The sequence below is a fragment of the Brassica rapa genome, chromosome A02, assembly GCF_000309985.2.
Source record: "Brassica rapa cultivar Chiifu-401-42 chromosome A02, CAAS_Brap_v3.01, whole genome shotgun sequence".
NCBI lineage: Eukaryota > Viridiplantae > Streptophyta > Magnoliopsida > Brassicales > Brassicaceae > Brassica > Brassica rapa.
In genome coordinates this window covers 6,818,427-6,844,926 of record NC_024796.2, presented here as the reverse complement: position 1 = coordinate 6,844,926, position 26,500 = coordinate 6,818,427, and the positions used below count along the sequence as shown (strand labels likewise).

Genomic DNA, 26,500 nt, shown 5'->3' with positions numbered 1-26,500 from the left:
GATGGAAGATGAATGTTTTTGTTTCTGCTTATTCTCTATTCAGTTTAAAATGGTATTGTGGTCACAGTAAAAAAATATTTAGGTTAAGTTTGTGTTTTCCATATTTCAGTTGTTAAAATATATTGTATTTCATATAAATAGAGGTATAATGGAAAGGTGTTCCATAAGATCGAAAAATAATAACATTGAGAGCTTAAGTTTTGATTAATTTCTAAAGCTAATAAAAAAAATTGTTCTTATAATTTTTTGTTTCCCGAAATTTAAAACACTGGTTTAAATGTCCTTGGTAGAAAAGAAATATAAAAGTAGTGAAGAAAATGGAGTTTTATTTTTTTTAAAGGAGTTTAATTTAACATTACACTAAAAATGAAAGAGTTTAATGAACAGTACATCAACGTATCCATATTCACAAAATTAAAGGATCTAATAGGATTGGAAAAAAATGAACAACGGATACAAGTAAAATTTTAATGATATAATACAATAAAAGAAATCATGAAAGAAATCTTCGTATGTTCATGATCTTGGCCTGTAGATTATTTTTCAGAGTTTTTCTATCTGATTTCATGCAAGTCGTCCCATGAGCAGTTATTATTATTGTTTTGTTCGTAGTTTGCCGCTAGTGATTCAAATTGATGAACATCAAGAACAAGATTGTCGTCAGTGACAACAGATGATTGTCCATTCAAGATCTCTCCACTATTACTTTCCCAGTCAAAAAACTTAGCTACGTCCTCTTGCATTGTGTTCATTTGAAGAGACACTTCTTCCTTTGATTTTAAATCTGCGTTAATATCAAAAAAAATTTAAAATTCCACCTGGAGAGAAGTCTAGACTTGATTTATAGCGTTTTGAACGGTTTTAGTTTACCTTGTAAGGAACATGTGTTTTCAGACGAACCATATTGTCCGAAACTAACCGAGAAGAAGTCGCCATTGTTGTTGTGGTTTTTTGGAGGAGAAGCTGTGAGTTGTCTCCGTTTTGGAGGTCGGTCTACGCTTATATCCTCTAGAGCCTCAGCCTCCTTGAGGACATCCTCTAAGAGGCTGCAGCTAATACTTCTTCTATGAAAACCAGTACTGTTATGTTTTTCATTGTCTGTGAAATTGTTGACATTATTGAAGGCGCATATCTGGAGAGTTTGGTTTGAAGGGAGCTCTTGTTTCATGGAGTAAGTTGTATTTGTATGAAAGGAGGTGGAAGAAGAATTAGGAGTGTAATATGAGTGAAGAAAGCTTGGGGAAGAAGATGATGTAGTAGGGTAAGAAGAAGGTGAAGGGTTTAAAGAGAATGAAGGAGAGGAAGAGTAAATGTTATTAGTGTTATAGTAAGTAGCGTTTTGAGCGGTTGGGGAAGAGTAAGGTAATGTGAGAAAGGAAGTGTAAGATTCTCTTGTAAAAAGGGAAAATGGTGCGGTTGAAACGCGGTTGATGCAGTTGAGAGAAGTGTTAGCATTGTTGTAGCGTTTGTCAAGAAATGATGAAGGTGGTTGGAGGAGAGGTGGGGTTCTAGGGAAAGTGAAGTTCACGTTTTGGGAACACGGGAGGGAGAAAACAGGAAGGGTGGTGTATTGGTTGTTTTGAGGGGAAGATAAAGGTGAGGAAAAGGGCGATTGAGGCGGTGTGGTTGGAGTGTGAGAGCTTAGAGGATGGAGGAGATTAGCGGTTGATGCGTTTGTGGTTTGGAAAGTGAAAGATGATGAGGCGTTTGCGTTTACTGGTGTTGGAGATGGAAGAGGAGACGATGATGGTGTACTTGGTTCTGAAGATTGTGGTTGAAAATACATTTGGTTATGTTGATGTTGTTGATCATGATAATGGTTATGTTTATGGAGTTGATGGTAAAGGATGATATCTGGAGGATAAAGAGGGAGTCCTTGACGTTGAAGGCGTTTCAGCCTCATATTCCAATAGTTTTTGATCTCGTTATCTGTTCTTCCCGGTAACTATTAAACCAAATTGAAAAAATATAGGTTATATTTTCTAATAGCTTGGATAATAACAACAAGTTTATAAATATTGAGATTATTTGTTTGTACCTGAGCGGCCATGCGAGCCCATTTGTTACCGAGCTGAGCATGAAGCTGAATAATGATATGTTCTTCATCGTCAGTGAAAGAACCTTTCTTGAGATTGGGTCGGAGATGATTGGCCCAACGAAGACGACAACTTTTACCGCAACGAGTCAAGCCTGTATTTTTCTGAAGGGAGTTCCAATTTCCTTCACCGTTCTCCCTAACGTAAGATGCAAGCATCTCATCTTCCGCCGCCATCCATGGCCCTTTCTTCAGTGCCACTCCTCCATCTGATATGTGATTGTTCGATTCACCGTCCTTCCATGCTCCTCCTCCGTACATAACCATAGCTTTCACTATGTTCCAGATTCGTCCCAAGAGAAGGAACAAAGAAACAGAGTTTGTAATTATTTTCTTGTAACTTTTATCAAAAAAAAAATTATTTTCTTGTAACTGATTTTGTGGGAACCACTGATGGCTTTTGGGGGACTAAGAAAGGATCCACAAACTGATTTTCACCCCCAAGTTTGGCCGTCCTAAAAAATTAATTTTTGATCCTCTTTTTTTTACTGTTTCCTCTGTGAAAAGGAAAAGCAACAAGACGAAGGGAAAGATGTAACTTTGGTAAGTGAACAAAAAAAAAAAGAGGTAACTTTGGTAAATTACAACGGAAAATAAAACAAAAAATAAAAGATATATAAATAAGAAGAAGAGAGAGATGGATATTGACAGTGTTTGTTTCTCTGGACGCAACATATGTCTTTTCAGACAACTCACAAGATTGGTTGTTTCATTCACTTTTTTCTATTTTAAGCTAATTACAATTGTACACGTTTATCTTCATATGTGAATCTCATTTTTACAGGACTGGCCAATGCTTCAATATTTCAAAAAAGTGATTCTCATTTTTCTATTAAACAACTGTCAGGTTGAATGGATTGGCAAAGATGACAGCCATTATCAGATTCTAACCGTCAAACTCATAAAGTGTTTTAGTCTAAAAGTTTTTACTCTTGTGAAATTAATTAATCTATCTTGAAATCTTTCGTTTGCAACCCAATAATCAGATATGTGGTTGCTTTGTGGAGAAAGTTTGTGTTCTCAGTCCTACAATCGTACACGTGAAAATAAGGCATGTGAGTTTAACAATAACAAGATTTACGTACTGATTTGACTTTTCGTATCTCTAAAAGTAACTCTTACAAATCCATTAAACGATTAACATTGGAATTCAACTAAGTATTCAGAAATGGTAGGGGTCCTGGTTCATCATTTTGCGAACTGGCTGGTGCACAAATGCCTGGAAAGGGAAACCATTTCTTTGAGGATGGAACTATATATCTCTTCGGGACCTCTCAGTCTAAAAGCTTGCTGGTAGTGTTGTACCCTTGATGGGTTATACAAGAACTCTGCAGATAACCAGACTTTCAAAATGTTTGTTTGTTATTGTTATTCCATTTAGCTTCTATCGACATCCATGCTCGTGATGCTGCTGCAAAAGCATTGGCCGAATCTTCACTTCTTTGGGATTGTGATGATAAGACATCTGATGGAGAGTGAATCTGAATTCCGGTATTTGAGATGAAAGTACGATTTCATGATGAGTTATTTAAAAGTCATTTATTAAAAGATTCAGCGAATAATTACGGAGAAAATAACAAAAAATCAGCTAAAGACAATGAACTCTTCATAATGTAAAGCTATGAGAACTCTAGTTTTTGTGTCGACTTTGTGTTTGTGAATATCCTCCTCTTTGTGAATTCTTCTCTATTTATAGGGAAAAGAAACTCACCGACTCTTTTTTCCTTAGCCGATTTGGTTTTCTCCAGTTGTCTTTTTTTTTGCTCTTGGGGCGAGTTCGCTTACGCAGTGGATTTTCTAGAGGGACGTAATGTATCTTCAGCAGAAAATTGGTGTTGTTTTGTGTTCTATCTTTTTAATCGGAAGTACTCGTTAACTGTGCTTGTTCGCCGTTTCTTTGACTATGTTTTCTTTTGAGAATTGGTTCTTTGACTATGTTGTGTCATGAGTTGTTGTGAACTTTTTGATAAATCCTCTTTAACTTTATTAATAGTATCAATAGATATTTCAAGCATTATGTTGTTCACACCGGTCGAGACTGCCATTATTCAATCCACCAGGGAACGTCTCGTTAGTAATAGTCATCTGGTGCTTGTAGTGTTCAGAATCTGTAGGAATCATGTTCATCGTCATGTCACTTTGGTGACAAAATCTGATTTTTCAAAGCTTCGGTTTTCTGAAATACAAGCAGAACAAGACCAGGTTTGTTCTGCTGGTGGTGTTAAGGTCAGTTCTACTTGCTGAGGAATCCTATTTTGAGGCTTGACAAAATATACCGGAGAAAGTTTTTGATATTCATACGTACTGGTCCATAGATTTTAGGTTTCCTTCAAAAAAATAGTTATGATTAAATATGTCGTGTTAGTCCACCAATTGCGTTGGAATGGTGAAGAATTCAATTCTTCTGTGATCTAGGCCATACATCAATTATCTTTTCGATTGCTAGTTCCCTACTTAGTCATATAAATTTTGAAATGGCCATAATAATATTATACTTTTTCATATGGTTCGATTATTATTTTCGAATTCGATGTTGGATCCTATCCTGTTATCAACGCGAAAATTGAATAAAATGAGCATCATACACTTCTTTTGTTTCATGATATAATGCAGACTATGGCTTAAGAAGGACTAGTAACGCTATGTACATTAAAGTTGATAACACAAACCTCGAATTGCAATAAACGAAGAGAATGTCTTTATTTTTGTGTGAAAAGATTTGTCCTTCAAGAGTTCAGATTGAAAATAGCTTTTAAAAAGAAAATAAAAAGCGAAAGCTGTGTTACTCATTAGTCATTAGAGTCATTACTAACATTAACGTAAAAATCAAACAAACAAGAAAACATCAACAGAAATTAAAGTAAAGAAGTCCATACGCACGTCAATATCCCACACTCGCAACACACCTCAAATCATGGAAACTAACTCGTTGTTGACATAGAGAACAAAATTAGAGAAACTGAGTTTGATTTTAGTATATTGTAATATATGACTTCAGCAAATAATCTACTATATATACTTTAGGTCTATGAAATTTTTTAATCATTTAAACAATTTAAAGTTAGTACTATTTGTAAAATCTGAAACCATGAGACACGAGTCACACGACTAACGGTGAATGTAACTTACTGAACGATAGGACAAAAGGAACGACACTATATACGGCTCCGTAGTTAAATTTAACCTCGACATTTCTTCGGTCCATGGTGAAATCCAATCCGATCACGGATCACCGTTCTGGTTCTATTTTAAAAACACTGTTGGTAATAAGTATTTCATAGTAATCCAGTTTCTTGAGTTACTTTTCAATCTTCAACAGAACATAACAAACAATACAATATACAGCTATTCAAAGGGGCAACACGCGTTTGAGTAGTTTTCAAGAAAAACACGCGTTTGAGTATCAACCTAACTGTAAACATCTAGGTTTCTAATATAATTACCTAGCATCCGTCTAACCGACCAAACTTATAATCGGGTTCGTAGGCCTTTTCTGTCTCAAGTTTTACTTTTATGTAATTACGCGTTAGATCCGTCACTTGTCGATTTTGTTTGATTTATATCACTATCATTGAATCAACAAATTACCAGTATTATTAAATGAGATAATGTGAGGGGAGTGGGAAGGATTGTATGGGCGCAACTACATACGGTGGAAGTTTTTAGTGGTTTACATCACACCAGCAGTGCAAGAAAGAACATACATCAATATATTATTATATATAGGGCTTGGAATGCTAAAAGGATAGAGAAGTTTGACTAGTTGAGCAAAAGAAAATAATTAAAAGTTATCATGTATATCTCACGATGATTACAAGTCGGATCAAACCAAATCTCTTTTTTCCAATCATTTCGTGGAAAATCTATACTTTTATTACATGAGGATATGATTATAATTTCGCATGATAAAAACTAATTATGTAGGTGATGGTAAATTACACATTTTACGAGTAAAAATAGTTTCACATGATCAGATATACTCTATGCATTTCAAATTATTAGAGGAAATCAAAAATCATATTTTCTCTGCATGCTTGTCTATATTGTATACGACCTGGACTAGTTCATGTGGTTGATTATTCACAATTTTCAGTTTACGTTATAATCTACCATATTTAACATATATTTTTAGGGTATATATAACGCGAACCAATGGAAGGAAACATCAAGAAAATTGTCTGTCCTCTAGCCATCCACCTTGTCTGCACTAATCGATAATAAAAATCTGCAATCACATGTCAGCTTGCTACTACTAGTTTATCGAATTCAGAGAGCTTTCTCAAACTATTATTCTCATTTTCCGTTGAAAAATAAGTTTTACATTGCACCCAAAAAAAGTTATTTTTATTTGTATCTCTTTACATATGTTACAAATATTTGCAAATACAAATTAGTAAATCTACAGTTTTAAACAACAAAGTAAAAGGATGATTGGTAACTGCTGTAGCTTCATATTTTTTGCTGTAGAATTTAATCTGTAGATTTATTTGCTGTAGCTTTCCTTGCTGTAGATTTCTAAAGCACTAATTTTTTGCTCTGGAAATAAAGCTCTCTACAGCTATGGGGGTGATTGGTAGTTGCTGTAGGTGCTGTCCACAGCCCTATTTATTTCCACAGCACCAAATTCAGAGCAATCAAGCTTTAAATTTTTTTTTGAAACCACAGCTCTTAAAATATCCTACAGCTGTACAAGTGCTCTGCAGAGCCAAATATCCAAAGCAATTTTTTAGTGCTTCAATAAAATTCTACAGCAATAAAATCTAAAGCCACAGCAAAAAGTCTACAGATTTTTTTCTACAGCAAAATATTTAAAGCTACAGCTATTACCAATCGGACCCTATATTTTGATTTTGCAGAGATTTTTTTGCTGTGAGTTTTTTAAGGAAAGCAAAGCTTGATTGATTGAGATATATAGCTGTAGACTAAATTTTGGCTGTCCAGAGCATCTACACATATTAATTTCAAACTATATATATTTGTAGTTTTTTATCGAAATTATCATTTTCATCTAAATTAAAAATAAATAAATAAATGTAATATTTTTATTAATTATATTATATCAATAATTTTATATTTTATAATAATAGTATTTTTTGGTCAAATAATAATAGTATGTTTCTAATGTTATAATATGTTAATATTGGTTATTTATTATTAAACCATTAGAGTATCGCATAATCAACCAGTTATAAATATCCTGCAATTAAATTAATTTCTAAACGTTTTGTCAATCGTACAAATCGCTTAATAAAGCTAAAAATTACAGTAATTCACATCTGCAAATTCTCACAACCGTACACGCAACCAATAAGTTTTAACCGATTATGCCCATAGTAAATGTAGAAATATATAATGTATAGGATATCGACTCTACCTCAAAATGGTTGCCTTACTATATTTATCATACAAATCACACAAGCATGATTGAATGGTACGGTAGCTTGGAAAGGTGCTAAGCACCCCAAATTCGAAACCTACCATTTCAGATATAAATGTTTGTGTGGTCAGATAACATGCATATCTAATTTTCATTGTAAGTAACCGGGTCTATCAGATATTGGTAGATACCCTCAGAAGATTAATCAGTTGGGCTTCAGTCCACCAGATACCCCGAGTTATCAAAAAAAAAAAAAAAAAAAATATATATATATATATATATATATATATATTTGTCATACAATTAGAGCAATAAGTGGAAAATTAAGTATGCTACATATAGTAAGACAGAGAGAGATAGAGCGTTAAAGATCAATGTTTTCGGTGCCATATAACAAAAACTGAAATTGCCATAACAGTCGCGACAATCTACAAGTGACAATGTGACATGATCGGTCTGACAAGGACAATCAAAGAAGCTGCCCTTCTCATTTTTATATTTTTCATCTTTTCACATTACCAAACTTTATATTATTTTCTAATTTTGCAAATATTTTCCGTCAGTATTCACATTTCTCTCTTCTCTATATATAACCACACTAAGTTTTACATCTCTAATACAACCCTAAGAGCCTCGGAGAAACAAACCCAGTTCAAAGCGTTCGCCGGGAGGAAAAGAACATGCCGACGAACAAAACACCGTTCCTCCCCATCTTCCTCGGTTTACTTTGGTTCGGTTCATTTGCCGGTTTAGAATCAACGACCGGAAAACTTCCTTCGATTCCGGGAGTATACATTTTCGGAGATTCGTTGGTTGATGCAGGAAACAATAATTACTTAGCAATTTCCATATCCAAAGCTAATTATCCACGTAACGGCGTTGATTTTCCTGACAAGAAAGCCACCGGAAGATTCTCTAACGGCAAAAACGCCGCAGATGCTATCGGTGAGTTTTTGTATATTTTTCCGTTTCGTATATATTCTACTTTTTTTTTGTTTGGTCTCTATGAGATGAATAGTGTTGGTGTATGCTATGTGAAGCCACGATTGCTTTGATTTAGATAGCGTGTCGTGCGGGCAATTAGAACTATATGTATTCTCTCATAACTAGACCAAAATAATGGTTAGACGTTGAAAATCATTATAAGAAAATACACGTAGTTGTAAGTTGTAACTGTTAGTTGTCAATATATAAATCAAAATTTCTTTTACATGAACGTTGACCTAAGTGTTTCTTTTGGGATTGATTAGCTGAGAAATTTGCTTTACCGTTACCGCCGCCGTATCTCTCACTGAAAGTCCCATTTAAAGAGAAAGAGAGAAAATCTGCGGCCTTAACTGGTGTGAATTTTGCTTCCGGTGGAGCTGGTATCTTCAACGGTTCCGATCAAAAGCTTGTAAGTTATTTATATTCCATCTAGGATATGTTAAATTTCTGGAAAGTAATTAAAATTCCTTTTTTTTTGGAACACTGGAAAGTAATTAAATAAAGTATTGGTTCCATGGTCAGCTTTATTTTGAAATGGAAAGTTAGGCGGTAGATTGCAAAAACACATATATTTTTATTACACAATCTAGTTGAATGAAAAAAAAAAATTAAAAACATTACAAAAAAAAAAAAATGCGGTGAGCGTGATCGAACAAGCGACCTTCAGATCTTCAGTCTGACGCTCTCCCAACTGAGCTATCCCCGCTATCTGTTATTGACTTTTCATCTTACGTAATTCTTATGTGTAGAGGCAATCTATTCCTTTATCGCACCAAGTGAACGATTGGCAAGAGATTCATAAAGAACTCACAAGTCAGCTTGGACCATCCGAAGCACAAAACCACCTATCCAAATCTCTATTCTTCGTGGTAATAGGCAGCAACGATCTTTTCGACTATTTTGGATCGTTCAAACTTCGACAAAAGACCAATCCTCAGCAATATACACAATCAATGGCTGATAAGCTCAGAGAGCAATTAAAGGTAAAATTAAAAAGTTAGGACATCTAAGACTTGTGCTACTAGCTAGCTAGATACATGCATGTATTCCTCTTACAAATTTGTTAGTTGAAAATTGTATTAATATTAACAGAGACTTCACGATAATGGAGCACGTAGATTCCTTATACTAGGTGTAGCACAGATTGGTTGCACACCTGGACAACGAGCGAGAAACTCGACGATGCATGAATGCAACGAAGAGTCTAACATGTGGTGTTCTTTGTACAACGAAGCTCTAGTAAAGATGTTACAACAATTTAAACAGGAGTTGAAAAGCTCAATGGCGTACACTTACTTTGACAACTTCAAGTCCGTCCATGACATTATCACCAACCCTGCCCGCTACGGTACGATCAGAGTTTGTATATTTTAGGTATTAAATTTTGTTACCACGACTAACGAAAACTAGAATAAATAATCGAACCACACAAACCATAAATACCGCAAGGTTGAGACGTGAAATAAATTAACATGTATGATTGAAATTTGGGTAAGACGAATTCCAGTAATTTTATTCCTCTGGTAATACACCCCCTTTGATTTTTTTTACATCACTTTTTTCCAAACCATACCCGCTTTTTCAAAAAAAAAAAAATTTCTTCAAGGAAATTTCTGAATAATTTTTTTCAAAAAAAAACTTAAATAACAATTTTATAAGTCCACAGGTACATACTGAATAAAATAGAAAAGTAACTTTTATCAAGCGACCGAAAGTCCCAAAGTGGGATCACTATTAAAACGGAGGGACACACATGATCCACATGCCAAATTAAAGTGGTGATATTAGAAAGAAAAAACAATATGAGTGTGATTGGTAAACAAACTAGATTAAATGGGAGTGAAATAAATAGAATAAACTAGAGTAATTTTTTTTAATCTAGTGATTTGTTTTTTTCTTAAGTTGAAAACTTACCTCCCTATAAAAGAGGTGAAAAAAGGTTGCGCTGGAAATGATGGGTCCATCTAAAGTTTTCTTTTACTTTTTCTTTACACATTAATGCTAACTTTTAACCAATCAGAGCCATTGGCTTAGCAAACAAAATCGCTCACAAATGAAAAAACACATTGTTGTTTTCTGATTTCAGGTTTTGCGGACGTGACATCAGCGTGTTGTGGAAGTGGGGACTTAAATGCGGACTCTCCTTGTTTTCCCGTGTCAAATTTATGCTCAGACAGAACCAAATACCTCTTTTGGGATCGCTTCGGTCATCCCACGGAAGCTGCTGCTCGGACCATTGTCGATCTTATGTTATCTGATGACTCGCAATACTCATCTCCTTTAACTCTGACTCAACTTGTCTCTTCATGATCAATATGGCTTTGTTTTCGAAATATTCGATCATCAAATAGAAATGGGTTTTGGCGAATTGATTTGTAATCAAGTATATACGGGCCAATTCTGTTGGAAATCTAATGTTGTGTATTGATTTACTAGTGCTTCTCACCGTTTTTTTTTTTTTAATTTCCCAATGTTCCAAAACAACATATAATCAACCTTAACAAATGTAAGGGTACGCCCATGTTTATCTATTGGAAAATCAAGAAGAACAACCATATCAAGATTATGAAAACAGTCGAGTTTTGTCGGAGACGGTTATTAACTGCTTTCAAACCTTATATGGTTGGATATTTTAATGTCGGTTCTAAATCCAATTTCTATGTGTTTTTTTCGAGTACGGACTTTAAGATTTCAAGAATAATTTTTATGCAAGTTTTTTCTCTTCTTTGTCATATATATTGTTACTTTCTTTGTAATTTTCTTCCCTTATCATCTTCCTGTCGAGTTTATATCTGGTTGTATACTCCTATGCCATTGGGGTTTTAAATTAATGTAAGCACTAGATTTTGACCCGCGCTTTCAAAGCGCAGAATCATTTCTTTTTAAAAATTCATTTAAATTAATAAATATTTGTCTAATCTATATTTTAATAGATTTTATATTTGTTTATAGTAATTTTTTATAATTTTGTCTGCTTTTTTTATTGTATAATAATAAATTTGTGTACTAATTAATTTGTGCAAACTTCAACTCAACAAATTTAATCATATTGTGATTATATATTTGCTAAGGTTATTTATTTACAATTTTAACATATTAATTAAATATTATATGAAAAATGTAATAGACATTACGTTTTTCATTCTACATATTTTTAAATAATGCATAAATATTAAATTATAATTACACAAATATTAAACAATAATTATGTATTTAAATTGACTTATAATTGTTTTTAAAAGAAAATATTGTTAGGCTTCTTTGACTTTAAGTTTTTAAATTATTGGGCTGTTTTGTTTAGTTGGACAAAAGCAAATGTGTTGGGCTTTTAATTTCTAAAAACTATTAAAAGCAATGGAAAAAAGAAATGGAATGTTTTGTAATTAATAGGAAAATTCAGGGGCAGATTCATAAGAAAGATTCTGCTTTAATAGTATTGATTTTTTTTTTTGACGTCCTTTTTTAATAGTATTGATTTGGTGTTCAAAAGAATCAAGATTATGAAAACATGAAAACCAAGAAGAATATGGAAATATCAATAAGAATATTAATATCTGAAAATATAACTTTATCTCTGTAATATATTATTTCCATATTACTTTGGGAAGTTAGATTATTAACTCACTATATAAGTAATTGATTGGTAAAACATTAGCATTAGCATTATGCTCTACATTATACAATTAACAATTATTACAAAAGCATTATTAAATGCTAATGTTCTCCAAATGCTCACCGGTCAATGCTCTCATATGAAGCTTTTAGAAAAGTATTTGCATTTATAATTTATAAAATTAAAAAAAAATATATAATTAATTCATTTATTTTATTTAATAATATCATAAAAATTATTTTTATATCCAAAAAAAAATTTTGATTTCTAAAATTGATTTACAACAAAAATATTTTTTAAAAAAGGTATTTCACATTTAAAATATGATTTAATTTATTTTAAATGTGAAATATTGTTTTTAAAATAGATATTTTAATTGGATTGGATTGTTGTCTTTCTTATGGCTCAGCATGGGAGCTGGGTGTTCTCAACTCTTGTCTGACATGCAGTCTTTCAAGGTGGTTGTTTAAAAGTGAATAATCTTAGCGATGTGATGTTTGGAGTCTAGTGTTCATATTAGATTTGTATTTGCTTATCTTTTAGGCAGCAAATCCTGGTTGTATTTTGGAAGATTTTGTGAGATGGCATTCTCCTTCAGACTGGACTGAGAATGATACCTCTTCTGGAGATGACTCTTCTCCCCTACGAGGTCAATTAAGTACCAGGATGCAAAAAGAAGGTTCGACCTTTTAACCTGTTTTTCGTTGTCCTACGATTTACCATTGTCTCAGTTCTCTTTGTGTGGTTAAACCATAATATGTAATCTTTCAAGTCTTGCTCTGAACTATCTTTGCAACTTTTATGTGATATTAGATAATTTATGGAGTGATCTGTGGGAAACAGCTAAACCACTGCCTGCTGTTAAACAAACTCCTCTCTATGATGAAGATTTAGTTGTGTAAGTGTCAATAACATGCCAAATTTTACATTGTGGTTAGTGGATCATGTGTTTGATCACTCATGGTATCTCTGACAAAATCTGTAACAGGGAAGGAATTTTGAATTCTTTGGAAGATATTCCAGCTGCTGAATTATTCGAGCAGCTGTTTGTTTCTCTTGTAAGTTCCCCCCCCCCCCCCAAATTTATCTCTCTACGCGATAACCATTTTTCCTAGTTTTTTTTTGCTAATTTCCTAATGTTTTTTTTATATAATTTTAGCTATAAAGAGCACATTGAGGATTGGGATGGTTATAAAATGTACAGGTTGCCCTGGGATTTGTAATGGTGGATCCAGTAGTAGCCACAAACCAAGACTTGACAAAGCTTTTCTTCGAATGCAAGGAGTATGTAGTGGCGATTTGCCAGTGAGGCGCATGCACTGATAAGCTTGATGATCTCTGCCAGGTAACCTTGTGCAAATGTCTGGAAATCTCATAATATTGATAAGACTTAAAAATAATATTTTAACAGACAACAAAAGTAAAAGGCATGTGGATATGAAGCATCATGATCACTAATCATACATTTGGATTGTTTATTCTTTGGTATTGGTAGGTCTATGAGACCGTGGAAACAATGTTAAAACGTCCAGAAGAAGTGTTGAGATCAATGAAGCAGACGACAGAGGAGTCGCCATCAAGTGGGAATGAAACAAAACGGCGGTTCAAGAGACTCGGCTTCATCTTCCGTGGTAAAGAAGGAAACCAGAAGAGAGTTCCATCAGAAACTGAACAGAAGAGTAGGGAACCGAGCCCGCGCCAATCATTCTCTAGTCTTTTTGATGGAAAGTCGTCTCTGTTTGCAAAGAAACCTCCTAGACCTGATAATGGGACTCTAATCTGAAATTCTTTTCATATTTATTTCATTTGTTTATTTTGAGTCATTTCTCAATATATTTTTGTTATGGGTTTTACTCAGGGCCGTCTCAAATTAATTTTAGACCCTGTTCAAAAAAATTATTAATCGTATATTTTATCAAGTAATTTAAAAAACTAATAACTATGTCTAATTTTTTTAATTATAAATTCTAAATTTAGCATTATATCTAAAATTTTAAAGTTTTTTACCATAATTTTTCTATATATTTTTTAAAAAAATTAAATTTTTTATTTTTATATTTCGAACCATGTTGACCGCTCCACTTGCGCGTGCTGTTAGACGGCCCTCGGTTTTAGGCTGATCAATTGATTGGTAACTGTAAATTCAAAACATTTGTTAGATGGGAACTTGAATATGATGAAATGAAAATGTATAAGATTATGAAAAGTGAGGAGTAAGACATCACTGTGTTTTAAAAGTGAGTGACACGAATCAATTTGTTTTTGGTAGTATTATGGGCCCATGGGCCGGCTGGTGTTAATGAAACGTCAGCGTTTTAGGCATTCTCTCTGTTAATAATACTTCACACCGGTGAACCGAATATTCATTTAATGTGCATATATTCATTTTAATCAGAAAAGGGAAAATGACACGTGGAAGAATCCTGTGAAGTTGCCATATTCATCTGGAGAATTGCTCAAAGCTCAGAAAAGTCACACGAGTCCTCTCCCTCGTTGAGTTTGTGGGAACGAACCCTAGCTTTCTCATTCCGCGTTAAAAGTTGGTAATCATTCGATCTCTCTCTCTCTCTCTACTGTTGATTTGTGTGAAAATCTTCAACGGTTAGATTACGAATCTGAGCTTTTTTGTTTGTTTGAAAAAAGTTCGACAAAATGGATTTGGCGTTATGATTAGAGTGTTGAATCTCACCGATTTGATTTGATTTGATTTTGAAAAAAAACAATAACAGAGATTCGGCGGGAGCGATGATGTTGCGTGCTGTGATAAGGAGAGCTTCCACTCGAGGAGGAGGCTCTTCTGCTTCGGTGAGTCTTCCTTAGATTCGTTTCATATGTTCTGTGATATTGATTGATCTCTCTCTATTTCAGGGATTGGGGAAATCACTGCAATCTTCTCGTGTTGCAGCGTCAACACAAAGCTTTCATTCTCTTTCAGCAACGCAGGTACGTTCCTTCTTGATTCTCTTTGTTATTTGGTATTCAGATTATGTTTGTATTTTGGGGATATATCACTTGAGTATCTCTTTTACATGTGAACTTAATCAGTTGTAGATTTGTGATCCTTTGTGTTTCTTCAATGACCAAGCTAAGTTTTGAATTACACAGACTCTGGTGCCTCGTGGAACCGATGCTCGTAGCTTCCATCATCGTTCTTGTCCAGGTTTTTATTACTGAACCTTTGTTGTTGTTATGATTCTTTTCCTAGTTCTTGAGGCCCTTTTATTTAACGGATTCTTCTCTTATTTGCAGGGTGTTCAGAGTGCTCGAGGTTAGCATCCTCTGTTTTGTTTTGTTCAACCATACATTTCTTGTACTTTCTACCTTACAAAATTTAATATTCATGTGTGTGTAGTAGAACTGTTTTCAGCAGCTTCCAAGGCACAACCCTGCAGAAATGGGTCAGGCCTTACTCATCTGATAGCGGTATGGTTGCTCTAGCTCCAGATATTCTGTTACTTGTAGTTACGTTTTGTTTCCCATGTTTTGGAACTCACAGTAGCTTTAGCCAAGTGACCCTTTATAACTGCACCATCAAATACTAGTTTCATTTACTAAACGTAGTCTCAAATTGGGTTTTTTGCTCTCTGTTGTTATGGTTGCTTCTATCTCTATGCCTTTTTGACACACTTTTTTTTTGTATATGTTATTGAAGGAGATGTCGTTGAAGCTGTTGTGCCTCACATGGGTGAATCCATCACCGATGGAACCTTGGCCAACTTTCTCAAGAGTATGCTTTTCTTCGCATTTTTCATCATTGTTTTTTTCATTCCGGTGCATGTAGAGTATGTATCTAATATTTTTATTAAACGGTACTTCTTTTGTTGTTCTTGCAGAACCTGGTGACAGAGTAGAGGCTGACGAGGCTATTGCGCAAATTGAAACTGACAAGGTATCAATCAATTACTTGCCTTATTATCTCCATGTTTCTTTTCCCCCAGCAGATGTTCTTTCAGGTTTCTGGTGTAGTTCTTATAATCATTGTGTTTGATTCATTTATGTTGTATAGGTGACAATAGATATTGCTAGCCCAGCAAGCGGTGTGATCCAAGAGGTAAATTTTTGTTTCATTTATTGTTTCTGGGGTTCTCCTCCGGCGTTCATATACCTAACTAATTATTTATTTTATGCAGTTTCTTGTCAAGGAAGGAGACACTGTAGAACCTGGAAACAAGGTAGCTATTATTTCAACGTCCGCAGATGCTGTGTCTCATGTTGCACCCTCAGAAAAGGTAGCAGAGAAGCCTGCTGCCAAGCCTTCTCCTCCTACCGAGGCTCCCAAAGTTGAAAGTACTAAAGTTGCGGAGAAGCCCAAGGCACCATCACCTCCACCGCCGACTAAACAGTCAGCTAAAGAACCGCAGCTTCCTCCCAAGGATAGGGAAAGACGGGTATGTAAACTGTGTCATTTAGTCTTTACTTTTATGATGTCTGATCCTTTTCCCTGTGAGGGAAAGCTATTTCCGTTAGCATGATTTGATTATATGGCATCTTTACAACATTGCAGGTTCCTATGACAAGACTCCGCAAACGTGTGGCGACTAGGTTGAAAGACTCTCAAAACACTTTTGCGTTGCTAACAACGTTCAATGAAGTTGATATGTGAGTTACCGCTAAAAAACTCATGATGATGTCTCTTATCAATATTCAATTATTACCCAACTGTTAGTTCATCAACATGGTTTTCCTTTCTCACTTAGGACAAATCTGATGAAGCTCCGATCTCAATACAAGGATGCTTTTTTTGAAAAGCACGGAGTGAAGTTGGGGCTTATGTCTGGTTTCATTAAAGTACGATTGAAATTAAAAGATTTCCTTAACTAATCATCATATCAGAACTTTACGGTTATAGTAATCTTCTTTAACCCTTTACTTCAGGCTGCTGTTAGTGCCCTCCAGGCCCAACCAGTAGTAAATGCCGTTATCGACGGAGATGACATCATTTACAGAGACTACGTAGATATCAGTATTGCTGTTGGTACCTCTAAGGTTTGTTTCTGCAATTTTCTTCGTAAAGATCCAAACATTGCATGGTAAAACCATCTTAGGGTTTAGGTAAGGTAGTAATTGATCTTTTTTCTGTGTTCAGGGTCTTGTGGTTCCAGTCATCAGAGGTGCTGACCAGATGAACTTTGCGGACATAGAGAAAACGATAAACTCTCTTGCTAAGAAGGCTAATGAAGGAACCATATCAATCGACGAGATGGCTGGAGGATCATTCACAGTATCAAATGGTGGTGTCTATGGAAGTCTCATAAGCACTCCTATCATCAACCCTCCTCAGGTTCGGTTCAATCCTCACGATACTAAAACCTGAACAAAGGAAACTGGTTTTGTCCCCTTACTAACGCAAAACAAATCTTTCATTTGTAGTCTGCTATTCTTGGAATGCATTCAATCGTTCAACGTCCAATGGTTGTGGGAGGAAGCGTGGTACCGAGGCCAATGATGTACGTGGCGCTGACCTATGATCATAGGCTTATTGATGGGAGAGAGGCTGTGTATTTCTTGCGCCGTATTAAGGATGTTGTGGAAGATCCCCAGAGGCTTCTTCTCGACATATGAATAAAGATCCGAGACCAGAAGAGATGACAAGTCTCTTTGTCTTTTTCTACCAGTTTCCTTTCAGGTAACCATGCAATGTGAAAGATACTTTGAAGAAAAAAACTTTTTTTTTTTTTTTGGGAGTTTCGTAATAGTTCCAAGAGATTTTACCGGGCAGGTGAAGCATCGGTGTATTCAGTTTTTTATTCATATATACAGTTTAAACGAAATGTTACATTTTTTTTAATAATGCCACTGGTTTCTATTGGGTAAAACATTTTCATTTCCGTAAATTATTTATGATGAGATTCTGTGGATATACCAGTCTTTTTCTTTGCTGATGGCTCGAGGTACCAGCATCGTTTGTGTTTAATAAATTAGAAATAGAGTTAAGAGACGTGAATTCTTGTCTTCGCTTAAGGATCTGATAGGTGACACCTGAGATAACGGCTTAACGTTCTTGGATCGATGCTTTAGAGGTTGAAGGTTCCTTATGCTACAAATTTATGAAAGTCAGACTGCTTATTATCTGACGGGTCCACGCTCCGGATTTCAACATTATGCAAAAAAAAAAATGATTTGAATTGTTGAAATGTACAAGGGTTTAAGGTCTCTCTACACATCCCACTCATGCAATCCAACTGGAATGCATGAAAGATGAGCAAAACTATATTTTGAAAGATGGTCTATGGTGTAGTCAGTGTGTGCCAACGACACCACTTCCACCTTTTCTAACCTCAACCTTTTAAATTATATGTCATTTACAAAGGCTCTTAAATTATTCTAGAAAGAAACAAATATTGCCGTCTTGTGTTAGTCTTTTCTTAGTGAACTTGAGAAAATTAAGGGATGTCTTCGTTGAATTTGTTGGCAATTGTAAATCTATATTGCACAAAAGGCAGAAGCGATATAAGTTGATCAGTTGGTGGAATTATAGCAATATATGCACGTGTTGTTAATTAATGGTTGTCACCAAACCCTTTTATCACTAAAAAGTTTGATAAATTTTGACTTTTTCTCCCATTTATATAAAAGATGTATTTGACTTTTATCATGCATGAGGTCATTTTGACATCGACGTAGAGTCATCCTTTAATGACCGATTCACCATCAACCTTTTGGACATTAAGTGGAACACTTGACCGACTTTCTTTAGATAGTTTATTTTTTGTACGGTGTTTGAATAAGATAGGCTTAAAATGTGCGATTACTTCCCCGTTATATCTTTTGATTTGAAAATCAAGATAGCAAAACGTTTTAGAGAAAAGGAAACCAAAAGAGCTAGCGAAGGCAAGGGATGCAGTCTCTCTCTTGGCTTGGTGGACTAAAAGCAATAACCGCTTTTAGTTTATTTTCATAAAAATAGTTTTCAAATAATAAAATAATTAAAAGAAAATTTTATTAAAGGATAAACAAGATTTTGACCCGTGTTTAAAGCACAGATTTTTTTTTAATTAAAATCTAACTAAAAATATATATATACTAACAACGCATTGATATTGGTTCGGGTTTGAGCCCAGGACAAAGTAACTATTGAGTATTTTTTTGGATCTGCAGGTCTTTATTTAAGTATGGATTTTACCCGAAATCTGATAAGTCTCCAAAGTACCTGAAAAGTTTTGGAGTGTGGTTTCAAATTAAAAAAAATAAAAAAAAATATTAAAAAATAAAAATAAAAAGGCTATGTTGGTTCATTTTTATAGCTATTTTGGTGACAAAACTTAAAAATTGATATTTGAGGAAATTGTCTAATGTTTTATGTCGAATATATCTTGAATTTTCAAAATATACTTACATATATAAGTATAGATCTTTTTATGATATGTGAGTTATCTGAGATTTTAACATTCTATTAATGTGATGTCGAAAAAAAACATTATATTAATGTTTTCAGGGTTAGTGTAGCTATGGAATAATCCATTTAGCAGATTCTCTAATTTATCTAAAATGTGATATTATTATAAATGGTTAAAATAACTAAATAATTATACATTTGAGAGGAATCGATTCATAGCATATATCCATAGGGTTACTCCTTTTCAATTGGGAATCATCGGGCATCACAACTTGGTATAAATATCAACATTTTAAGAAAAAATGATTTTAAATCAGATTAACAAGTTTGAGTTGGAAGTTTTATAATTGGAAATTTTGGTTTAAGAATTATATATACTATTTTAACTAAAACACAAGTTACAAAACAACAAACTACTTTTCTCGAATGTATATAAGAAATAGCTAACTTGTGACGACTGACGACTTCGGTAATTGAGATATAAGTCAAACGTGAATGAACTTGGTCAAGTAATACCACCTTTTGCTTAGTGTGCAGAAAGTAAACGCCAATTTTGGTTATAGATCCCAAGCAAAGTCTCATGCTTTCACATTTGAATGAAACTCCTTTGTGGTTTTGGTAAGCACAGAAGAGTATTAGAATAATAGATGTTAGATCAAACTAAAAATAAGTGAAGATAAAATAATAAGTGGACTTTGTATAAAGTCAATCTCATTATGTAGAGTGGTTTCCGTACTTAACTTCCTTACCAGAAACGCATATCAACCGACCACGACTTATATATATATATATATATTCTTTTTTTTTTGTAACTAGACTTTCTCCTATATTACCAGTTACCACCTTTCAAAAAGTTTAACTATCTAAAGTTTACAAGTAAATGATCATTATTATAATTTCTATAAACATTCAGTTCAAGTAGTGAGAGCTTACAAATTGTTAATTTCTAAATATAAATTGTTATTTTTGTAGAGTGAAATGATCATCTAGCTGACACTGATTTAAATAGAATCTACTTGACCATGTAAGGAGACTAGGAGAGCTCAATATATGGGAACCAAATAATGCAACAAATAATCAATAAGCAAGGATGACAAGTCATAAGTGTTACATAATCACCGATTATTGTCAACAATAATTATCGTCAAACCTTGGATAGTTGGATAATGTCTATAAAATTGCCACTATTGTTTTTGGTGTAATTGTCAAAACGGTATCGACTGTGATACATAAACTAGAACTTGTAGAATTGTAACGTGGCTAAAGAAATGATTATTATTACGATTATATCAAGAACATGTACAAAACCATCTTCAAGATGATTATAACAAAGAATTATATTATCCTCTTCAAAGAGGTTACAAAGGTAAAAATAAAAAATGTTGATCTCAGTGGAAGAATATTCCAAGAACAAGCTGTCCTCTTGATCCAAGATCCAATTCTCATACCCTCCCACTTCGGCTTCCTCCAATGACGTTGCTTCGACGCAACTCACATCGTCTTCATTACGTTTCTCCATCTCACCGTTGCCTCTAACTTCAGTCCAACCATCCTCCGCCGTAATCCACTCCGGTTCGCCGGAATTATCATCTCCGACCAGTTTCTTGATCCGATCAGTCGGTGCAAATGTGTCTACGTGTTCCTCTTGGACTAATCGACTTCTCGAGGTTTCGCATGAATCCCAAAAACATTGATCCAACACAGTACTAGGAGAAGAAGTATTCAGACAAGACAGAGACAGAGATTGAGTTTGGTCCTTTTCCTCTAGAAACGGGTGTTTAAGCAACTCTTCAACTACCCATCTCTCTTTCGGATCTCTTCTAAGACAATTCCTCAAAAAGTCTTTACCTTTCTCCGACAAACACTCCGGAATCTCCGGCGACTCACCGGTGAACCCAATCTTGTAAACCGCAGCGACGACGTCGTTTAGCTCCGGCCAAGGACTTAGCCCTGTAGCCATCTCTATCACCGTACACCCCAAAGCCCACACATCCGCCGGAAAACTCTGCTCTCCACCACGCGCCACCTCCGGCGACATAAACGCCGGTGTACCGGAAAACTCCAAACTCCCGTTTCCCGCCATTTTAGCGCATCCCAAATCGGCGATCTTCGCAGTTTCTCCTCCGATCATAACATTCTGACTCTTCAAATCGCAATGAATAATCCCTGCACCGTGAAGATACATCAAACCTTTCAATATCTGACGCGTGTAGGATCTGATCGCCGGCTCCGGCAACTTCCCGCCGGAGTTTTTGATCAAATCGTGAATACTCCCGCCGGGAACGTACTCCATCAGGAGATTGTACATCTGTTTGTCGTTCTCCGTCGTTGTGTTAGAGCCAATGTACTTGACCACGTAAGGAGAGCTCAGACTCGAGAGAATCGATTCTTCTCTCTGCAAAAACGCCGACGAAGAAAACTCAGCGGATTTGACGGCGTAGAACTCGCCGGAGTTTGTGATTGCTAGTGAGACAGTGGCCGTTGAGCCCTGACCTATGATTGGTCCTCTTATCCAGTTTTGTTCCTCCATTGGAGCAGAGCAAGAAAAAAAAACAGAGGAGATAGATAGAGAAAGTAAACTTGTAGAGAGAGAGAGAGAGGTTTTGAATTGTTTAAGCAAAGAGTTATGATGTGATTGTTGTTTATATATATACATACATGACACAACACAAGTCTTATATGTGTGATGTAAATGACTTTGGCATGAGGTTATGGTGTGTCTTAATTCAAAATCTGAACAGAGATGACAACTTTCTTTAAAACTTTTATTCGTCTCTCCTCCAATTATTAAGCACCAAAACTTTACCTTATCTTTCACTTTTAATTTTAGATTAATTATTGTTATCTTATAGATCTGATACAGCCGTTTAACTTCGAATTCAAAGATGCCAGTCGTTAAAAAAGGGAATAAAATATGACTTGATCATTGGTTAAGTTATTCCATTAAGGAACCATCACGACTTAATCATGTTCTTGAATGTTATTAGCAGACGTTATATAACAAAGATCCAAATCGCATTACAATTACGTTGGTAAGAGTCTCATTAGTTGTTTATTTTCACGTCAAAGACAAGTCGTTAAGAAATGTTTAACTGTTTTTGGTTGGTAGAGTGGCACATAATTCAAGCACAAAGGTACAAAAAATGAAATGGATAATTGCCCATCAATTTTGAATTTTCAGTCGGTTACCCACCATGTATACCATTAAATACACTTTTGATGTTGTAAAGTTGTGATAAGAAATTATGATTGATTAGTTTGGTATATATATGGTATTGTGAAAAATAACAAAAGGATAACAATAGCCTTATTTTGGATATCGGCATTGTTGTATATACTCTAATGTCAAGTGATTTGCGACATTTATTTGCTTAATAGACAATACTTTTTATTTCTAGGAACTAATCTTTTAAGTAAACTAGGGATTAACCCGGGCTACGCCCGGGATTTTTATTTTATTTTTAATTTAAGTTGTTAAATTATTTATATTTAGGTTATGATATATGTTTATATAAATGTTAAGATGCATGTCATAATTAAAATTTATTTTTAAATTTTAACACATTAAATTAACATATTTTTTACTATTTAAATATTTTTTAGAATTTTGTTGGCTATCTAGTTATCATATTTAGCAAAACTATCTGTTGAGTGTTGGAATAAATGTTTTAGATATTTAATCAAACTGCAGAATATTTTCGGATCGACCACATGCTCAACAATCGATCAATCCGTAAAAAGATGGTCGATCTCCTTAGCCAGGTAAGTACAATTTTAGCAAAAATATCTTTGATTTTTAAATATTAAGTATATAACTATTCTTTTGAATATAGTTTTTTTGAATTGTATTTTCTGATTAAATCATTGTATTATAATGTTTATGTAAATATTTTTTGTGATGTTTGAATTTGTGTTGTTCGTATACTTAACCTAGATGATATTGAAGTTTAACAATTTATTGTTTTCTGGAAATAGAAAATAATGATATATCAAAATGTATCTAATACTTATTAAATGATAGTATAATGTAAATTACATCCATTATTTGAAAATACAATTTGTTGTTTTTATTTTATTTTTAAATCGGAAATTATTTTTATTTAAAAGCATTATTCATATATAATATAATAGTTTAAGTTTGGAAGATTAATATATATATATATATATATATATATATATTATGTATATTTTTTTATAAATAATTTAAGATATTATATATTGAGTAACTGAATAAAAGCTGATTTTTTTATCTTGAAATCAAATATTTATATTTTTGTCTTCATGTTATACTCACCAATCCATCATTGATATCTATAACTCAGTATGTTTTAAAAAAAATTTAGTTTTAAGTAATAAACAAATTTAATAAATTAAATTCATCACCTATAATGTTTTGTAAACTATATTTGAAAACTCTCTAAAATTGTATTTTAAGCATAATATTACTATTATTTAATTTAAGTTATTTTAAGCATAATATATGCTAAACCAACTTAAATTATATTTACAATAGGACCATCCTAAACCGGTTAATAATTCAAAAACAATACTAAACCAACATGAACCAATACCTGATTTGGCGAGAAAGGAAGTGTTTCAGAATAAACGCTTGAATGATTATTAACAGTAATGGTTTGATCATGAAAGAGTTAGTATGAATATTAACAATAAAATTATGGATTAGATTAATTTAAATTTGTAAAAATACCTTTGAGTCTATGAAAAGCAATTCAATTACCATGAATAAGTTTGGCTTTTGGAAGTTGCGGGTTTCCCAACAATGAATCCACCTAACAAAAAGTTCGTTGTTATAAAAAATCTCCTTCAAGGTCATTAAAGGTTTTTGGGACGGCAAGAGTTGATGGTGGAACTATTTTTTTGCTCGAGTGCTTTGAAGTTTTCCTTGATAGTGTGAGGTTGATGTTAATGGAATAATGAGTTTTACAGGAACTTTCCTGATGTAAAACTATACATTTTTATTTTTTTTTGTTTAATGTGGTATTTCCATTTTTATGTAGTTTACTACCATTTGAAGATAGATGTACATTTTAAGATAGATGTATAAATCTTAATGTACTTTTTCTATTTTTTAAAATGTTTATTTCCATTTCTTATATTTTTTATTTACATAATATCTATATTTTATATTTTAAAATAGATATTTAAATCTTAATGTACGTTTTCCATTTTTTTAAATTGTGTATTTACTTATATTATATATTTTACATTTTAAGATAGATGTTTAATGCTTCATGAACTTTTTCCTTTTTTTAAAAAAAATTGTGTATTTACTTATTATTATATATATAATTCATATATTATATATTTACATTATTTACTTATTGTTTATTTTCCTGTATATGTATTTCCATTTCTTGTACTTGTTATTTACTTAATGTCTCTATTTTACATTTTAAGATAGATGTGTAAATCTTAATGTATGTTTTCCATTTTTTTTAAATTGTATATTTTCATTTGTTATACTTTCTATTTACGTAATATATATTTTAAATTTTAAGATATATTTTGAAATCTTAATTTAATGTTCCATTTTTTAAATTGGGGATTTACTTATATTATATATTTACTTAATATTTATTTTTCTTTATATTGTGTATTTCTATTTCTTATACTTTCTATTTACTAATAATTTTATAATTTTGGATAGATTTACATTTTAAGATAGATGTTTAAATACTAATGTAATTTTCCATTTTTTCAAATTGTGTATTTTCTTTTCTTATACTTTCTATTTGCGTAATATCTATATTTTACATTTTAAGATAGATGTTTAAATCTTAATATACTTTTTCCATTGTTTTTAAGTTGTGTATTTTTTCTTTCTTATACTTTCTATTTACTTAATATCTATATTTTACATTTTAAGATAGATGTTTAATATTTAATGTACTCTTTCCATTTTTTTTAAATTGTGCATTTACTTATTATTGTATATATAATTCGTATATTAATATATTTATAATATTTAATTATTATTTATTTTTCTACATATTGAGTATTTCTCTTTCTTATAATTTATATTTAGTTAATATCTATATTTTATATTTTAAGTCTTTATGTATTTTTTCTATTTTTAATGTAAAACGGTAATATTTAATAGAAGAACTTGGACAAATAGTCAAATAGTTATATTTATGTTTTTTTTATTTTTTTAAAAAATGGTAATGTTACATTATGGAGATAAGCCGTTTTTTCTATTTTTCTAGTGTAAAATGGTAATCCTACATATGTTTAATGTAGTATTTTCATTTTTTATGTTGTATGTTTACATATTATTTATTATTTTCAAAATTATGTATAATATTTTTTTTACAAAATAGTAATGTTACATTATGGAGATAAGTCGTCTTTTTTTTTAGTGAAAAATGATAATCTTACATATGTTTAATGTAGTTTTTCCATTTTTTATGTTGTATGTTTACATATTATTTTTTTAAAATAAAAATGTAAAATGGTAATCGTACATATGTTTAATGTAGTATTTCCATTTTTTATGTTGTATGTTTACATATATTTATTATTTTCCAAATTATGTATAATGTTTTTTGTTTTTTATAAAACGGTAATGTTACATTATGGAGATAAGTCGTCTTTTTTTCAAGCGAAAAATGATAATCTTACATATGTTTAATGTATTTTTTCCATTTTTTTTATGCTGTATGTTTACATATTATTTATAATTTTCGAAAATTAGTAATATTAAAATGTAAAACTATATTTTATGCCACGTGTCATCTTTCAGGAGAAGTTTTTTTTGCTGATGTGGACGCTCTATGGAGCCTCAAAAGGTCCCTTTTATTAAAAATTGTGTATTTACTTATTATTATATATATAATTCATATATTATATATTTACATTATTTACTTATTGTTTATTTTCCTGTATATGTATTTCCATTTCTTGTACTTGTTATTTACTTAATGTCTCTATTTTACATTTTAAGATAGATGTGTAAATCTTAATGTATGTTTTCCATTTTTTTTAAATTGTATATTTTCATTTGTTATACTTTCTATTTACGTAATATATATTTTAAATTTTAAGATATATTTTGAAATCTTAATTTAATGT

At 32.6% G+C, this 26,500-nt stretch overlaps 4 protein-coding genes, 1 non-coding gene and 1 pseudogene across 8 annotated transcripts; 3 read left to right on the top strand and 3 right to left on the bottom strand.

The window, feature by feature from the left end:
* Window positions 1-100: 100 nt before the first annotated feature.
* Window positions 101-6,742, bottom strand: LOC103851911 (transcription factor MYB120). Its single transcript, XM_033284956.1, has 2 exons — window positions 2,039-6,742; window positions 101-1,945 (listed from the first exon to the last, which is right to left on the bottom strand). The coding sequence occupies exons 1-2, from the start codon at window positions 2,360-2,362 to the stop codon at window positions 842-844; spliced, it is 1,428 nt and encodes a 475-aa protein (XP_033140847.1). The 5' UTR covers window positions 2,363-6,742; the 3' UTR covers window positions 101-841.
* A 522-nt stretch (window positions 6,743-7,264) lies between these two features.
* LOC103851909 (GDSL esterase/lipase At5g55050) lies at window positions 7,265-10,945 on the top strand. Its single transcript, XM_009128791.3, has 5 exons — window positions 7,265-8,417; window positions 8,723-8,868; window positions 9,209-9,442; window positions 9,552-9,807; window positions 10,546-10,945. The coding sequence occupies exons 1-5, from the start codon at window positions 8,153-8,155 to the stop codon at window positions 10,767-10,769; spliced, it is 1,125 nt and encodes a 374-aa protein (XP_009127039.1). The 5' UTR covers window positions 7,265-8,152; the 3' UTR covers window positions 10,770-10,945.
* TRNAF-GAA lies at window positions 9,094-9,165 on the bottom strand. The gene has a single exon. It is a non-coding gene; the product is annotated as a tRNA-Phe (tRNA).
* A 238-nt stretch (window positions 10,946-11,183) lies between the features above and the next one.
* LOC103851908 (rab3 GTPase-activating protein catalytic subunit-like) lies at window positions 11,184-14,278 on the top strand. The gene is given in 6 exon segments (XM_009128790.3): window positions 11,184-12,530; window positions 12,616-12,751; window positions 12,886-12,970; window positions 13,061-13,130; window positions 13,277-13,417; window positions 13,568-14,278. Coding segments are annotated over 6 exon segments (768 nt in total). The 5' UTR covers window positions 11,184-12,482; the 3' UTR covers window positions 13,856-14,278.
* A 159-nt stretch (window positions 14,279-14,437) lies between these two features.
* Window positions 14,438-17,888, top strand: LOC103851907 (dihydrolipoyllysine-residue succinyltransferase component of 2-oxoglutarate dehydrogenase complex 1, mitochondrial). 4 transcript variants are annotated; one of them, XM_009128789.3, is made up of 15 exons: window positions 14,438-14,615; window positions 14,802-14,877; window positions 14,941-15,015; window positions 15,178-15,232; window positions 15,322-15,340; window positions 15,428-15,495; window positions 15,725-15,799; window positions 15,906-15,961; window positions 16,079-16,123; window positions 16,203-16,460; window positions 16,577-16,671; window positions 16,770-16,860; window positions 16,948-17,058; window positions 17,159-17,353; window positions 17,443-17,888. In XM_009128789.3, the coding sequence occupies exons 2-15, from the start codon at window positions 14,818-14,820 to the stop codon at window positions 17,632-17,634; spliced, it is 1,395 nt and encodes a 464-aa protein (XP_009127037.2). In that variant the 5' UTR covers window positions 14,438-14,615; window positions 14,802-14,817; the 3' UTR covers window positions 17,635-17,888. The 4 variants fall into 4 exon arrangements, with proteins under 4 accessions (XP_009127037.2, XP_009127036.2, XP_018512436.2 ...); XM_009128788.3 differs by having other exon boundaries at window positions 15,425-15,495; XM_018656920.2 differs by having other exon boundaries at window positions 14,614-14,673; window positions 15,425-15,495.
* Window positions 17,682-22,831, bottom strand: LOC117131904 (annotated as a pseudogene).
* Between the last annotated feature and the right edge of the window lie 3,669 nt (window positions 22,832-26,500).